This window comes from Odontomachus brunneus, unplaced genomic scaffold (assembly GCF_010583005.1).
Source record: "Odontomachus brunneus isolate Ranch 3 - 2012 unplaced genomic scaffold, Obru_v1 Obru_scaffold_009, whole genome shotgun sequence".
Taxonomy (NCBI): Eukaryota; Metazoa; Arthropoda; class Insecta; order Hymenoptera; family Formicidae; genus Odontomachus; species Odontomachus brunneus.
Genome location: NW_022639459.1, coordinates 3048697 through 3066822, shown reverse-complemented (window position 1 = coordinate 3066822; position 18126 = coordinate 3048697). Strand labels below are relative to the sequence as shown.

Here is an 18126-nt window from a genome sequence, read left to right as displayed (position 1 = left end):
CCCCCCATTCTCTGAGTTGTTAAGTACAACATATAAATAATTGGAGAGTTTATCTCCCTCTGCTCGAGCACAAGAGTAAGGGAGAAAGATAAAGCGGGATTTAAAGTCCAGTAATTATACGTATAATTCCACTTTGCGCTTCCTCCCCGATTCAGTCCCCGAAGAATTATTTTTTCATTTCACACTCCTTTTATTCTCGATCCGCTGCCTTGAGATTTTGCAATATATTTCATTTCAGGACAACTGTGTAATTGGTATAATTATTTGTTTGTGAGATTGAGTGGGGGATGTATCTTGAGAGTAACTATGTTGCATTGGTATGTATTATTGAAGGATCACTTGAGTAGAAAATCATTAGAAATTTAATTTATTGTTTAAGTCGTAAATTCTATCTTATGGATGTTATATAAATTTCCGTCAGATATTTTAGAAAGGACCGACAAATATTTTGAGAGATAACTATGTTACATCAGCCTATGCAATATTGAAGGATCACTTAAGTAGAAGATAACTGAAGATTTAATTCATTGTTTAAGTCACAAGTTCTTATGGATGTAACTGAAGATTTAATTCATTGTTTAAGTCACAAGTTCTTATGGATGTTACATTAATTTCCATATGGGAGTCACAAGTTCTTATGGATGTTACATTAATTTCCATATGGGAATACTTATAGAAACAATTACCATGTGAATTATCTTGACAAATAACTATATTACGTTAACATGCGTTGTTGAAGGATCACGAGTAAAAAATTATGGAATATTTTATTTATTGTTAAAAAATCATTTTTTATGGGGATATAAGTTATGAATATATAAATTTCCCATAAATAACCATATGTAGCCTAGGAGAACTCTTCAGAGAATGTTGTCGATTTTTAGTCGACTGATCCGTGCGAGAAGGCCAGGGCGCTCGCGGTCTCGAGATCGGCATTATATTGCCGTAGTCTCGTGCAGGAGGGGACTTTCGGTCGCGTTTACAAAGGCTCTTTGGATTTGGCCGGACGGGATCAGGAAGTCATCATAAAGACAGTCACAGGTGAGATCTAATTTCGGAAAAATGGTAGAGAAATCATGTTATACATGTAAAAGTTGTATCGTGTATAATGCGAGTCGGATGTTTTTCTTTCTAATTATTAACATTTAGCTTTTCCGAGGGATAAACCAATGATTTTGTAACTGAAGTTAACAACAATAAATAAGCGGTTGTGTGTTGCTGGATCAATAAATGATTAAGAGCAACATTAATCTCTCCTTGCGGGAAACACGGTTCAGTTAGAACGGGAGGGAATATCTGTTCAAGATAAAATAGAAAATCGGTATACCTACCATCGGCTACCTACGTTTCACTGAGTCAGCCAGCATTTGTCTGCTCGGTATTGAAGCATAAAACATCCAGTAATCGAAACTCAGTTTCTGAAAACGTAATATTGTTTAGGCAGAACGTTTGTTTTCAATGTTAATTTAAATTTCGATTGCTTCACTTGTTTGGACGGTTTATTTCATTTGTCGCCGTTTGTTGGGGATCTTCTCGTGTGGAAAGCGTTCTTTCTCTCTCTCTCCGAGAGAAGTAATTAAATACGCGAGCGCAAAAATTATAGTGTCGCGATTACCGGGTAGTCGTGTTCATTTCAGAAGTAGCGTCCGCTTACCAAGCCTCTCTTTTGGTGGTGGAGGGCTCGCAACTGGCCGGATTAGTTCACGCCAACATCGCCTCTTTAGCGGCCGCTTGTCTGGACAGCTCGTGTCCCTTGCTGGCTTACACGAGCACACCCGGCGAGCTGAACTTGAAGGTCTATCTTACCGATGGAAATCATCATCCGGTGACTAGAGACCTGGTGCATGTTGGCGCACAGGTTGCCAGGGCTGGAGCGTTTCTGCACGGCCGGGGACTATTGCACAGGTGAGATGGCATAAATTACCGTCCACACCTTGATTACGGCATTATTAGATCTGACTGTATCGACGAATGAGTTTCGCAAGCCCATTATTCTCTATGTAGTGGAATTTCAAAATTTAAAGATGAACTGACGCTTGCTCTCAATTAGCTCTCTTTAAAAAATTTACTTCAAAACACGGCTACAGTCATTTGCATAAAGATTGCGACACTTTCGGAACAAGTTTATATAATACGATGATATTTACACTTTTGCTGATAAATTATTTTTGCACATCACGTACTTAAATTTCCGTCCTTGATTACAGCATTATTAGATTTGACTGTATCGACGAACATCGTGAGTTTCGCAAGCCCCATTATTCTCTACATAGTGGAATTTCAAAATTTAAAGATGAATTGACGCTCTTCCCCCCATTAACTCTCTTTAAAAAATTCGCTTCAAAACACAGCTAAGGTAAATGTCCCAATGCCCGGATGTGTACCTAATTTCGGACACTCTTATTATTTTGAATATTTCTCTAAATATTTCATCTTTCAACGGACATTAAATATAAATATTAAATGTATGTATACCAATATGTATGTATTGTACGTTGAAAGTTGAAATATTCATATTTAAATATAAAAATAATAACAATATCCGGAGATTGGTACATGTCCAGGCATTGGTACATTTACCTTATAGTTGTTTGCATAAAAATTACGGTACTTTTGGAACAAGTTTATATAATACGATAATATTTACATGTTTGCTGATAAATTATTTTTGCATACCACGTATTTAAAAATTTAAGAGCTCCTAAACGGCTTAACGCGCAAGCTCGTGCAAGGATTCGCAGTTTTGTTTCTATAAACTCGCAAAAAAAAAATGTTGCAAATGTTATGTAAACGACTGTATCTCAAAAAGCATCATTAAGAGACAGTGTAATTAACATTACTAACTAACAATAATCGCTTCTTTTAAACAGCATAACTAACAATAATAACCTCTTGTAAACGTTTAAACGCTTCTAGAACGTTCAGCACAAGATAAAAAAAACTAATGTATCTACCTATGTATCTGTCTATCTATTTACCATAGTATCTATCGTATTTACAACGAATCAAATATTCTCGAACACTAAAATAAAATTCAATACTCTGCAACTCGATGCTATCACGGGGATCTTTTAGACAACACGTCATTTTTTCACAAGTAAAATCGCCTTCGCAGCTAACGTTTATTTTTAACGCAGAGAAATAGTATCCAAATGCCTTTCTATGTAGTTGAAATATCTCTTCAAACGACATACATCAAGTATCTATCATAGTTACAGCGAATCAAGTGCTCTCACGAACATTAAAATAAAATTCAATACTCTGCAACTAGAAACTGTCACGGGAATTTTTCAAACAGCACGCCGTTTCAAATAAAACTCTCCCGGCTAACGTTTATTATTGTTAACGTAGGAAAGTAGGATTTCGATGTTGCGCCATGTAGGTAATATTTCTTCAAACGAATTATCGTCGGGACAGCGCTAAGCTGCCAATAAAGGACCAATGTCCCGGGGCTCCGATGTGTAGGATTCACTTATCACGTTTATCGTCGAAATGTCAACGCGATCGTTTCCGCCTCAGGATCGATAATTCGTTTCCAGGGATATCGCTGCCAGAAATTGCCTGATCGAAGCGGGCAGTCTTCGCGTGAGATTGGCTGACGCTGCCCTGGCTCGAGATCTCTTCCCTCAGGACTACCATTGTCTCGGTGATAACGAGAACCGACCCATACGTTGGATGGCCTTGGAGAGTCTCCAGCACAATCAGTACAGCACGGCGACCGATGTGGTACGATCGCAATTTATGCCGACAAATATCGCACCGTCGTGTTGTTCATTTTTTTCTTTTTTTTCTTTCTTTTTTAAAAACGAGCGACAGCAAATAAGCTTTCACTTCACTCTACGCGCCGGATTACGCGTGCGAGATAAACACTCGAGTGAAATGTTTTCTACTCGCAGTTGCATCGCCAGAGACAATCAGATTCCGGTAATAAAGCGCTCGCGAAGAGAGTCGTTTTTACGCTCAATTTTGCGCGTACAAATTTCGAAATCGCGACAGCGTTCGCGGTCGTTCGCGCTGCGAATTCACTCCTCATGATTGGAACATGCAGAGAGGATATGTGTGCGCATTAAAGCCGGTCGGATTTTGTCACGGAAACTGGGCCAGTTGATGGAGACAAGCCGGCAATTACGTCCAGACCGCGGCACGTCGCGCGAACTTGGCAATTTTATCGCGAGATATTGTTTCCTCTGCTTTCAAGTGGTCCTTCGGCGTATTCCTGTGGGAACTGGCGACACTGGGCCAGCAGCCGTACGTAGAGGTGGACCCGTTCGAGATGATGGCGTGCCTCCGGGACGGATATCGACTGGCTCAACCGCGACCTTGTCCCGATGAACTGTTCGCCGTTATGGCGGTCTGTTGGCTCGGTCTCTCCAGGGATCGGCCAACCATGCCTCAGCTGCTCGCCTATTTGCAAGACTTCCACGTCGCGCTGGGCGGATTCATCTAAAATCGCTCGTCAGCGCGGACTCGCCGCGTCTCTCCGCGTCATCGGCAGTTTGCATCGGCTGCATCGGCCCAGATTCAGCACGGCCGCGCGAATCCACTTGGACTGAATCGCGCCGCCGGATATAACGCAGAGGACCATCCCGATCTCGAGGCCCGTTCCGAGAAACGCCGAGGACGTACACGTCCGCCAAGTTTGCGAATCAAATGCGAGAGTGAGAGGAGAGGAGAGGAGAGGAGAATCAAATCGCATGGAATTGAACGTCGCTGCCCATTTGCGACACACGCACACACTGCCCCTAGCGATAGGCACACCCGGTATACGTGGGCCGCGGCCGCGCGCCGTTGGCACGCGGGTACCTTGATCTCCAGCTAATCACGAATCAAAATAGAGTATTAACGTCGTCTAATCGGCTCGCGAGGGGACTCGCGACACGGACGGCTTAAAAGTCGATACACGGATACATCCGTCCATAGCAATTAGAGCGCACGTTCGCGGCACGTACACGAGCTCCTACGTCCTGCGCGATTCTTAAATTCGCAGCGATTCACGCGAAACCCGGCTAGTATTCTGAGGGAGTCTTGTCTTCGACATTGAGATGGAACCGCGGGTCGATAAACCGGTATCTATCGACAAGCGGCGTTTCGTACGGACACGAGAGAGGACGAGATTTCGTTAATTGCCGACTGGAAATTCATCCCATGCTCTCTTAATCAGGTTGACCTCAATTAGTTATCTAATTTATATAAGGTGATGTTATAGGATCTTAATTATTAATAATCATTATTAATAAGGTCTTGATTGCCACATCGAAAAAAGTCTTGTGATAATAATGCTTTTGATCGAGCGTTTTAGAATAATATTTGGTAATCAGTTCAGATTGGTCCCGATCAGTTATCTGATCATCAGTTATCTTGTGTAAATGTGATGTTATAGGTCTCTAATTATTAATAATCCTCTTGATTAATAAGGTGACTGCTACACTGAAAAAAAATCTTGTACCAATTGTCAGACACTTTTAATTGAGCGTTTTAGTGCAATATTTTGTAATAATTATAAAAGATTTGGTAAAACAAATTCTTTAGTTCAGCCAATTGCATGGTCTAGTCAAGTAATACCAAATAATCTAGTGATAATTACTAAATAGTTTGATTATCGTCAAAATTTTTAGTCATTTTGTATATTTATCACATAATACGATAAACTCAATATAAAATATAATTTTATTGAATAAATTGTTTGTTGATACATAAAATGTTGTTACATAAAATGATAATAGTTAGCAAGTCTTGTTAAGGTTATTTATTAATATTTACTAAGTCATTTGATTATATTCACTTATATATGTAGTTGAAACTACATATGTAGTTGAAACTAAAGCATCCAGTAACTTTTATTTAAGCTTAACAGATTATTATCAAATCTTCTTTTCAGTGCACATTTGTTACCTGACTTATCAAAATCCGATAACATCACTTTATATAAACCAGATTACTGTTTAGAATTGATCTGGTCAGGATTATAGGATAAATTTCTAATCGGATTATTAAGGGCCGATTTATCAATAGTTGTTTAAAATTGGATTTAACACATTCATTATCAGTATCATCCATGTGACGTAACGACTTCTCATGAGAGACCAACATTACATATGTGTGATATTAAAAACTTTTTTCTGTCTCTCTACACGAAGAAAATATGATGAAAATTGCATTAAAATTATATTTCTTTTTATAATGTGTTTTGTAAAGATGGATTATACCGAAATTGTAGTATAAAAGATTGCTAGAAATAGTAATTTTGACGATACCTAATATATGAGATAAAAAACATGGAAATAATTATAATAATCTTATAGTGAAAAGTCAAATATGCATAACATTTTAACCAAATATACATGATAATACCGATTATAATTCTGCATAGTACAAAATTACAAAAATTTCGCACATTTTAATTTTTTCTACAATATTTCCTCCGCATACATTATTAAAATAGTCTGTTTTACATATTTATGTAAAAAAAGTTACGTGGTGGTCTGTGGGGAGAGTTCCTAGAGTAAACCCTGATAGCGAACGTGTTAAGTTTAAATTCTGTTGTAACACGTGTTTGATGTGTGTTTTAACAGAGTTTAAACTCAAATCTAAGTTTAAACCACAATTAAAAAATCATCCGTAAATAATAGATTCAGTTTTGCTTAGCATTTTTTAATTTTAAGATTATAGAAGTCGCGCTTTTTCCCTGTCTCTTTGATTTTTGTGAGCAATATTTCATGGAATAGCTCGCTGCGCGAAAAAAAGATCCGACTAGCTCTGTATTCTGTCGGGTAATCTCACATTTGGTTTGGTGCAAATGCGTCTTGTAAGGATTTGAAGGATTCGCGGATACGACTTTTTAACATGTTTCGCGCCAGACAAGATGTTGTCTTCTTGGTCCGTAGACGGAGTAATCCCGCGACGTAGCAATTCTTTATCTTCTCGATGCAGTTAACGCGAGATGCAGACGACTGAATGAAAATGTCGCTGCTCTTCACGCTGTATTCATTAACGTCTGTAAATAGATGGCCGTCTTAATGCGTGAACATCGAATCGCTTAATTTCCATGATGAAAGCTACGCATTCAGTCCAATGAAGGACCCCCTCATGGCTCTCATTCAACGTACTGCGAGAGCATGAAGAGGAAATGAAGAAGAGAGAAGAAGGAAAGCAGAAAAAATAGCGTCCGATTGGGACGGGATAGATCCATACATTTATTATGTGGTGATATGCTGTAAGTATACGTCTCTCCATCCGAACGGTGTGTATCTCCATGATAACGGCGCACGTTGAAGTGAAAGTAGCTAAAAACGCACGTGAATCGTTCGAACAATTTCCGCCGTGGAGTCGCGTCTCCGACCGTATATTAATAGATGGTAGAGTGTAAAAATCGAAATTACCGAGTCGCAAATTTTAATGTCTGGTGTAGCGAGATAATTTTATATTTCTCTGAAAGTACGACAATATTAAATTACTAATAAAATTATGTAACACGTCAACACACACTAACCCACACACACACATTCACACACACACACAAATTCGCACGGAAAAAAAAATTAATATATATATTAGCAAATCTTTTAGCTAACTAAATAACTTTGCTATGAAAGCAAGAAAATTTGCTCCTGCAGTTAATATTTTTGGTTGTCCATATATTAGAAAATCTTTTTTTTCTGTGCGCACATTCAGGCACACGTACACACAGTCGTCGTTGCGTAAGGCGGCTGTAAAACGCGCGGGATCGATTAATTAGGTCGATGCGTTTTCATTCACTCAGCTTTTACGAGAGTCCGCGTCGCACCTTGGATCGGGCCCGCGCTTCGTTAAGTCGCGCGAAGTTTTTCCGCGCTGTGAGAAAGAAGGAAACAAAAATGCCCCGATCGAACGCGTGAGCCGCGCAGAAAAGGCGCGCGCGCACAGCCCGATCGAGTCGCTCGATCATTATTCATTAACAATCGCGATTGCAAAACCTCGTATAATCGTGACCGGAACGACGGAGAGAGCAGAGGCAAAGCTCGGAACACTTAGGAATCCTATTGTTGTGTCTGACCTTCGACTAACACACACACACACACAACATACATACACACACACACACACACACGCACACACACACACACACGTTGTTGCGTAAATGGGCGGTCGAACTATACGTACTTTGTAGTTAGGTACTTATTAGCTACACTGCGAAAATCATTTCGATTCCCCGTGACCCGCGCTAGCAAGCTCGAATCTCGCAAAACGTCGACGATGGATTTTAATGTCAGGTCTTGGGAAAATGGTAGCGCGCGCGAAGTTGTCCGGATTCTTACCTCGTGGCTCGGCCACTTTCGCTCCTTATTATGTGCCACCAATATTGGGCATTCATCGATGAAAATTTTCTTCGAACGATTTAATTGACGAATCAATAATCAAAATTAATTAGTCGTCATATGTAAAATCACAAATATCTCATCGAATAATGACATTATTAACCCTTATGCGGTGAATAGGTATTTTTGGCAACTTAATAGTGATTAGGGAGAATTTTTTAATTTAAAAATTATTGAAAAGTTCTGAAAACATTCATGCAGCAAACTATCAAGTCTTAGCTAATAGATTATGAGACCAAAAAATTAAATAGTATATAATCTCCTAATTGTTTTTTTTTTAGCAAGGATCTGCGAGAAACGATACTTTGTTTAAGAAATAATAACTTTTGTAATTTTTCTAAAGAGAAAGATATGCGGTTTTATATTTAAGATCATAACGATTAATAAAAGAAAAAGTACATCTTGAAAAAAGCTACTTTTAGTATATGAAAATGACGTATTTCTGTATAAAAATTCAGGCTAAATAGCATTAAAAGAAACATTTTTACGCATTATATAAGAGTAACAAAAAAAGTAAGAAACACAAGAAACATAAGAAATCAGAAAACACATTTATTCGCAAAAACTTTATTAACCATTTCCGTTTTTGTCCAGTTTAACAGCCTCGTCAAAATTAAAAAATATACAATATAATAATAAAATATACAAAAATATGCCAAAAAAATATAAAGAAAAACAAAATTTCACTACGTAAAAAGTACATGTTAAGTGAGTACAAATATTACTCATTTGCAGGGTCGATTAATTCCCGGTTGCTATTCAGATAGTAATTGACGAATTTTGTCTAAGTCTCAAGTGCTTTTGCTATACTAAGTTTTTGGAGTATATATGAAACTTTAGAGAGAGACAGAGAGAGAGAGAGAGAGAGAGAGAGAGAGAGAGAGAGAGAGAGCTTCCGGGGTAAGAACAAGTGCAAAGTGCCCAGACACGAATAAACCTTTTATTTACTTTAAAAGTCAATCGAACTTCGATATATTTGATTGCACACTGATTAATAATTAATTTCATCAATCGACGAAATTATTTGTGTGATTTTACGTAAACGATTGATTTGTCGATTATTTTAGCTAAAGAATATTTTAATCAATTAATGCCCAATTATGCGTATCATATACCAGGTGTCGATTGGCAACCATATACCAATGTTTCGTGATAAATTGCTCTACGATGCTCTGAAAATTAATTTATGGGAAAGAATATCAAAAACATGATAAAAAAGGAATGATACATCCTTTCCTTCATTGGATCGGTTATTGGATCCGGTTATTGGATCGGTAATATTGTAGAGATCTATAAGATAACAAATCTAAGATAAGAATCTAAGATAAGATAAATTAAAAATAAATAATGAACATTTGATGAACAAGGACAATGAGAACAATGATAACAAGAACAATGAGAAATAATGATGAAAGATATATCTTTGTCATCATTATTGTCATTGTTATACAATAATATATTAATTGATATTGATAATATTATCAATGATATTGATAATATTGATAAGTAATACATAATTTGACAACATTATCAAGAATATGCGTTTTAGACGAACTGATGAGATCAGATCGAGCTGATGAGACACTCGCCCGATCGATCTACCCAAGAGAGTGTCTCATCGGTGATGTTGAGTGTCTAACATTTCCCTGCTATTTGAATTTTTTACGTGGCGTCGCTTTATTGTTTGTTGTAAATAAAATTACCGTCGATGTCAGCGATGAACACGGTGAAAGGTTTCGCCGTGACATTTCCATCATAGAAAGACATTACCAAGGGAAATGGAGTTAGAACCTGCTAACCGGCTACTCCTGGCGCCTTTAAAGGATAATTAACATTTGGACTACATAAAAAAGAAACACACACAATAGGGATACATATTAATGATCGAACTCTGCTCTAATATAATCTTTCGTTTATTCATGAAGCTGTAGATCCGCGTTAGCAGTTTTTTTCCGTGTCTAAGTTACGCCCCGAAGTAGTCCTCGTGATATATCCCGCTTTCCGTTTTCATCAGAATGTTATGCATTACGAATAGCAGGAGTAAACGTTTGACACGTGCGTATTACGCGTAATCGTATTAGTTCAATTGCGCTTACTCCACATCTTTCCCCGTCGCGGGCGTAATTGCGCAAGTATTAGCTGAAGCTGGCAAGGCATACGAACGGGACGGAGGACGGGGAAAACGTCTTTATCGATGTATATTAAACATGCAACACTGATCTCACAGGATAAAATTAAACTGTACAGCGGAGCAACATTATAACGCCGATATTACAGCAGGATATCCTACCAGGCTCGCCGCCTTTCTTTTTAACGGCGAAGCTATATATTACGGGTGAAGAAGGCAATTCGATCAGAGATAGGAGCGATAATCAGTGCTAATTGTTACATTCCTACTTTCAAATCGGACTTGAATTTCTGCTGCAAGCGGATCTCGAAATTGGACGTGACTACACGCGGAGAACCCGCCGAGTTCTCATAGTTTCATCTCGTTGAAAGGAGAAATGATGGTACGGATGTACCGAATCGCTCGTTTACCATTTTCCCTGGACGATCTGTATTGAATCACGACAAAATTTTTCGTTGCGAATTTCAGCAACGAGCGCAAATCGTGCGAAAACTAACGAGCGAGGCTCGTATTTGCGGCGCGAGGTAACGCGAGACACACTTAAATGTACTCGATGTATAAATGTCGCATGTTCCTGACCACGACCACAACCACTTTATCGCACTGTCCTTTACTCGTCGTTCCTTGCCCTCCTCCTCTAACCCCCCTTTTCTCCTCCTCCTCCTCCTCTTCATCATCATCAACAATCTTTCCAACTCTATCGATTTATACCGCGCAAGTGTTTGCGAGAACAACTTATGGATCTCTTCACGTAACTACTGCCAGGTGCATCTAATAATTATTGATATCGCTATTTAATAACTATCGCTCGCTACTATTTATCGTGACGCTCCTAAAGCTGTGCGTTTAACGAAAATCGTCGGGTTCTATGATGTATTCGTGTTCCATGAATGTTTTCTTTCTTTCTTTATTTTTCGAATGGAGGAACAGGGTAGGCTTATATAACTGCACACTTTTTCGCTATCGCTGTACAATGGAAGCTGCTCGTTTCCGCGCGAACATACTCTCTATACCCAGCCCCCCTCCCCTCCCCTCCATCCTGCCCGCTCAGGGAGGAAAATCCGGTGGCGTCGGGGGTCCGGTTCGTTTCATCCACTTCGATATCATCCACACACCCCCCGTCCCTCAGGAACAGCCCTTTCCTCGGACGACAGTTCCACTCATTGTAAATACCTCTAGCGATTAACAGCGGTGCGCCGAGAGAGTTGATTTGTGCAGATTCTATTATTTCCTATACGACGATTTACGGCATTATTTTTCAACGGAAAGTGAAATATACGTGTTAAAAAAACATCAATTACCGGCGACTATGCGTGCTTTCCCGCCTCGTTCCTTCGCCGCGCTTGACGGCGAACAATTTACCTCTATGATCGTGTGACCATAACCTTTTAACCTTTTCACTAAAGTTCTAAATCCTAAAATTTTTCCGGAACTAATATCATAATCTTGAAGTAACATAATTATCACGCCTGTCAATTGTAGAATGAGATTTCTAGAGTGTTCTCGAATCTTTGAGAATGTCCAAGCAAATGGACATTCTCAAAGATTACTCAATTTCTAGATCGCCTGAATCAAACTTGAACAATGACATTAATATTTGAACTATGTAGATAACATTGTGGAAAAATCACAGAAAATTTTCTCTCGATAATTTTATTCTATACATTTTATCAGTATACGAGTTTTATCTCTAATACGGTTGTCACAAGAAAGACAATGTATATAAATGCAAATAAGATAAAAATATTATTTTCCGGACAAGTATCTCTAATTCTGAACTTTTTTATTATTTTAGTTTTTAAATACGAACACTTAAATTTTCATGTTATAAGATGTATATATATTTTCAATATATATATTTACACTTTTGCAAATATGTTATATTATATGTTGCAAATTTAATATTATATTAAATATTACTTAATTTAATATTATATGTTGCAAAATATGTTGTATTATATATTGCAAATTTAAATATATATATATATATATATATATATATATATATATATATATATTCATACTTAAAAACTCAAACAATAAAAATGTCCAAGATTAGCTGTTTGTCCGGACACTATACTTTTACTTTACAAACCGAGAACTTTCTTAAAGTCGCTTAAAAATCAAAAAATAGGAAAAAGGGCAATTCAAGTTCAAGCACAGGATTAATAGTGCTATATACCATATGGGTAAAAAACCTTCCTTGTGTTAGGAAATCGTGTAATATTTATTGAAATAAATGCTAAATAAAAATTTGATTGTTTTATATTAATTATTCATGTTCAATAAATATTACACGATTTCCTAACACAAGGAAGGTTTTTTACCCATATGGTATATAGCACTATCAGTCCTTGATCTACTATCTGTACTTGAACTCGAATTGCCCTTTTTCCTATTTTTTGATTGATATCTTCGTTTGCGATATCTTATTTCTTTCTTTAAATCGCTTAAAAATGTACAGATTGAGGCATTATTCTCGAATAGTTGAAATCAAGTTACCCAAAATAGCTTAAACTTAGATTTGTTCGCACTCTATTCCAGTGATGCGTTTGATCTAGGTTGAAATTTCCATTGAAAAATCGGCCGTTAATGTCGATGACTCAGCGCGAAGTAGAAAAAGGGCGCGTTGCGCGGACGGCTCGCGTTCTCCACGAGGTACAGCACAACCCGAAGGTACCAGTACGGAACGCGAGGCAGCACACGAGGAGCGAAGGAAGTAGGAGAACCCTTTCTAAATTCGCGAGTGCCGAGCGGAGGCGGACCGAGGACCCGGTAAGCGCAGCGCAGCGCGACGCTTAGGAGGCACCAGGCCGGTTCATGCTCGGGGCATGGCGGAGGGGCACGCACTATTTCTTAATCCAAGCGAGAGAGAAGCGGGAGAGTCGACCAGCCGACCAACGAAAATGAAAGTGACGGAGAAAGTCGGAGCATTGTTACGAAGCGTAAAGCCCGCGGTGCGACGAGATTATGCCTCGGTTCGTGGATCGCGGGATCTCGATCCGCGTGGGCTCTCACAACGGCGAACCGGCCACGTGTGTCCTTATACACGGTGTCCCGCCGAAACCGTCGTGCCTATTAGCACGCTAATCACCGTTGATTACACTGTGTTACATATTTTGACCAATTTCAATTGCACTGAAGGGTCGTCCCTTGGTAAGTCGGGTCCACTGAATACGAATGTGATCTCAGCAACTGTCCATCACGTTTGGTTTCTGAGAAAAATAGGGGTTTAAATCCCCAAAAACATATTTCTTACTATTTTTATAAATTGGCAACGCATAAATCAGACAACAATTTCGAGGAGGTCTGTAATTAAAGCTTGAATTTTTATTTTTATATTAAAAAGTTGGAAACTTAAAGTGCAACTTTGCAGAAGCTACTCTCATAGGAAAATGAAATACTATGATGAATTACAACAAAATAGTTAAATTATTATTTATATTGTTTATATTCAGTAAATTTTGGATAAATTCCTGTTTGAGAATAATTTCCTGTTAGAAAATAATAAAATTTTAGGGAAAAAATATTCCATTTATACGTCATACATACCACTCTTGAAGAGAGTTGAAATTGCACAAACAACCAAGAATTAAGTTAAAAAATTTTGTATTTTGCGGAATGAAATTACATTTTTGTTATGAAGAGATACAATAGTCCTTAACAAAGGAGTTTTCGTATATATAATCGCTGATTATAAATATCCAGAAATTGCACGAACAGTTAGACAATATTTCGCCGTGTACAGTGCAAGTTTCGCGAAATTTTCACGAAACTCGTTTAATGCTGCAACCATCTCATCATCTCGGCTGCTCAAACTAAAGCCCATAGTTTCAAACATTTATGGTTTACTGATCCCGCTTCATGTAAGGATTATAGCATATGAAATAACATAATTGCATATGCATAGCATAAGATCATGGACCAATGAGCACCGAATATTAGCATCGAGCATCAATATGGCGACTTCTTATACTATGCATATGCAGCTATGCCATTGCATGTACGATGACCCTAACTTCACGACTTACACTTGCAATTTTTGTCGAATTTTTACCGACACATTGGTCTCAAGAATATTGAACCATCTGTTATTAATAACAGCTTATGCTACACTCACACGGTAAGATGACTTTTTCGTTCGAGAATTGTCGCGCCTCCCCGTAACATAAAATTGTTCTATTCTCTTTCGGTGTGTGCTAAAATATGCGCAATATGTGCGGCACCGTTCAAGTCGTAAACGGCCGAGATAATGGCACGATACAGCAAGTTTTTGTGACAAACCCGGGAAAAAATGTGTTGGATTATGTCGAGCCGGGCACAGAAGCGCGGTACAAAAATTTCTGGGTTATCATGTCGGTTTATTCAACGTTGTTGTGACACTGTTTATCACGGGCAAACATCTAATGGGCCTTCGCGCTTATACAACCTGTGTTTTTATTCGGAATAGGAATTCTCCACGCATGGCGCGCATCAAGTACACCGTGCTTTCTCTCTGTCAAAACAGACGCCCGCCGTTTCACGTTTGATCGCGCATTAACGTCGCGGCGGTCTCAAGTGTAACACATTAGTAGACACATTGGTACACACGTCGGGCGGTACACGCGATCGATATGTCCGACAACCGGCAATACCTATTGCGCACTGAAGCGACACCGGCGCGGCGACAATAACACCAATAATTATCACCGGGCCGAGTAATCACCTTCGTCTGAACCTAATCTAACACCTCGCGCGACGTAGACGGCCTAGCACATTTTGCCCCTCCGAGAAGCGCAAATAATCCCGTTTAATTGGACTAATTCTCGAAATGCGTCATTATCGCGGCGGAATTACGGGCTCGCTCAGTTTTTAGGCGTAATTGAAGGAAACAGCTTCGCAGGGCGTAATTGAAAGCTGGAAGTCGTGTTTCCCGAGGAACCCCTTTAATTGGCCGGCATTGCCACCGGCTACAAAAAAGTGCACTTATCAATGTCGGGACGTAAAACGTAAAATTATGAGCGCCATTTGTACTCGCCGGAGATCGAGCGTAATTTTTGAGAGGCGCTACACCTGAAACCACTTTACGAATATTCGGCAGGGTGAAAGGCCGAGAGCGATGTCCCCACTCTCCTTACGCCACCGCGGATCATTGATGGCATTGCGATATCACAAGACTTTCTCTTTGACTTAATAAATCGCGATAGATATTTATTTCAACACGATAGAGATATTTACCGTAAGCGTGTAACTTGCCACGCACGTTTCGGCCGCGTGTGCTTTTGCTTGAATACTTTAGATTCGCGTGACCAACAGCAAATTTATCAATGCGAGGTTGCTAGTCGGCTGATCCATAAATCAAAATCAACATTTTATCTATAGACCGAATGCATCAGGTCGATACAAATAACTTGTCATTTTTCTGATGAGTTTTTATGAGAAGTCTGGACGTTAAAAGAAAAAACAAAAAGTCCCCTTTCTCTAGTGAGATATTTGAAAAAAAAATTCAGTTGATTTCGTTTATTTTATTTGTAAAAATTATTAATTTTTCGAAATGGAACAATTTAATTTTTTGTTTTATTTAATAATAAACGATAATCACGATAAACATTTTATGCCAACTTAACACTTAAGATAAAAATATGTTGTCATTCAACTACTTCGTATGTATACCACATGTTTCTACATAAAATATATAATTACTAGCGTATTCCTAATTTTCAGTTGCTTTTTGCAAAGTCTATACGAGAAATACATCTTTAATTGATTATACATAATTAAGAAGCGTGCTCGGCATTCAAAGTTAAAGGCGGCAATGAACGCGTCGAATCGATTCTCTCCGTAAAACGTATTCGGCAGCAACACAATACGATTACCGTGCTGTACAGTGAAATGGAGCAAATCGAGCGATATTAATCGTTTTAATGCGCCTTGATAAATTTGCAGAAATTCACGGCGCATTACGTCGCGATGACACGTTACAACAGATGCCGGCAGCTCAATCTCGTCGTGGGGAACACAGAGCGGTGGCTCGTCTTCGCTTCTACTCTCTCACACGATCGACTGTCGTCGTGGAAAATTAATTTCACGTAGGGAATGAAAAAAACGGGGGAAAGGAGCAAAAAAGAGAGAAAGAGAGAGAGAGAAAGAGAAGAAATAAGCGACGCTTCACCACGAGTACCATAACTGTATGGCCGCACTGACATAAGAGGCGCCGACGAAAGTGCGGGATTACATAATTCGAGCACGGGACACTCGTCCTCGCGTCCGGTTGGTAGGAAACAAACGTTAAACCGCCTGGTGGGGATGGAAAGATGGCAGGCCGGACAAGAAACTAATTACATTACTTTGTCGTAACGTCGGAAGAAATGTTTTCAGACAGTCGGCTTCTTGTATCCTTCAAATAGAAATCGATCTTCGGCTCCCCCTGCGCGGCATCACGATTCCGGTGAACTCGAGCGACTCGAACGCGCCAAGCCAAATTAGGATAACTTAAGGCCAGGCCTGAGAGGTACTGGCAGCAGTACTGAGAGGGGTATCGGGATTTCGTTGCTGTTCAATTAACGGCAAGTTTTCATTAGGCGTAATTATATAAAGGCCTGGACGTGATCTTTTCGCAACAAGCACCTCAACGCACACAGAAAAGTACCATTCTACCGCTAAGAAAAGCGACGATTTACTTCCCTTCTTTTGAGAGTTAATGGTTACCTTCAACAAAGAATATCTTATTGATAGTAGTCCTAGGATGTACTCATCACGAATTTTAGAAACGTTCATTGTTGTGTTAAAACAAGATTTTATTCTCTTTGCAGGAAGAAAATATTATCAAAGTTGAGAGAAAGTTGGTTCCACTTTACATAGCAAACAAATCGAATATTTTTGCTTTAATTTAATATTCTTGATTAAAGTATTAGACTTACTAGCAGATCCAAAATATATATATTTGAATATAAATATATATATATATATATATATATATATATATATATTTAAATATATATATTAAATATATATATTTGGTGCTTATGATGAACTTGAGATAGATTTGCGGATACATAAACTCTCACGAAATACTTGAAACAAGTAACATTTACTTGAATGCAGTATGCATTTTTCTGTATGAAGGGTCATTTGATTAGCATTTCAATGTTGGAATGTGTACTTATTTGCTATTAAACGTAGCTACTGCATACGCGCGATATATTGGCTTGTGTAACAAATAATTTTGAATTTTTTCAGGTAAAATGAAACGATGACATTTTTATGTCGTTCTAATTTCACGAAACAATGTACGCGAAGTACAGTAAAAGGTTCAAAATGGCGCATACATTGTTTCATAAGATTATAACGACATAAGAATATAGTTGTTTTATTTTGTCAAAATTCGAAGTTATTTATTGTACAGTGATTTATTATTGAAGAAGAGAGTCGACTGTAAGGAGACTGAACGGCAAAAAGGAAGAAGGTTTATTCCGCACGAAAATAATTTGGCCGACTTCTCAACCCTCGAAATCTGAAGGCGAAATTCATTAGCTTCCGCTTCCGATTGTATCACTGCGTCTTAGGCGTGTCGTTATGCATAATGCGCTATGTTTAATGTCGTCGTAATGCAGCAACGATATGCGGAAAATCGCGATCACGATTGCTTTTGTTACAGAAAATGTC

At 38.6% G+C, this 18126-nt stretch overlaps 1 protein-coding gene across 2 annotated transcripts in view; it reads left to right on the top strand.

The window, feature by feature from the left end:
* Positions 1–11779, top strand: part of LOC116840217 (tyrosine-protein kinase Drl-like) — a 121000-nt gene extending 109221 nt beyond the window's left edge. For both annotated transcript variants that reach the window (XM_032806684.1, XM_032806685.1), the window contains exons 6-9: positions 885–1041; positions 1638–1905; positions 3540–3726; positions 4199–11779. In XM_032806684.1, coding sequence (XP_032662575.1) covers positions 885–1041; positions 1638–1905; positions 3540–3726; positions 4199–4447 — 861 coding nt within the window. In that variant the 3' untranslated portion in view covers positions 4448–11779. The remainder of the gene's footprint in view (positions 1–884; positions 1042–1637; positions 1906–3539; positions 3727–4198) is intronic.
* The last annotated feature ends 6347 nt before the right edge of the window (positions 11780–18126 follow it).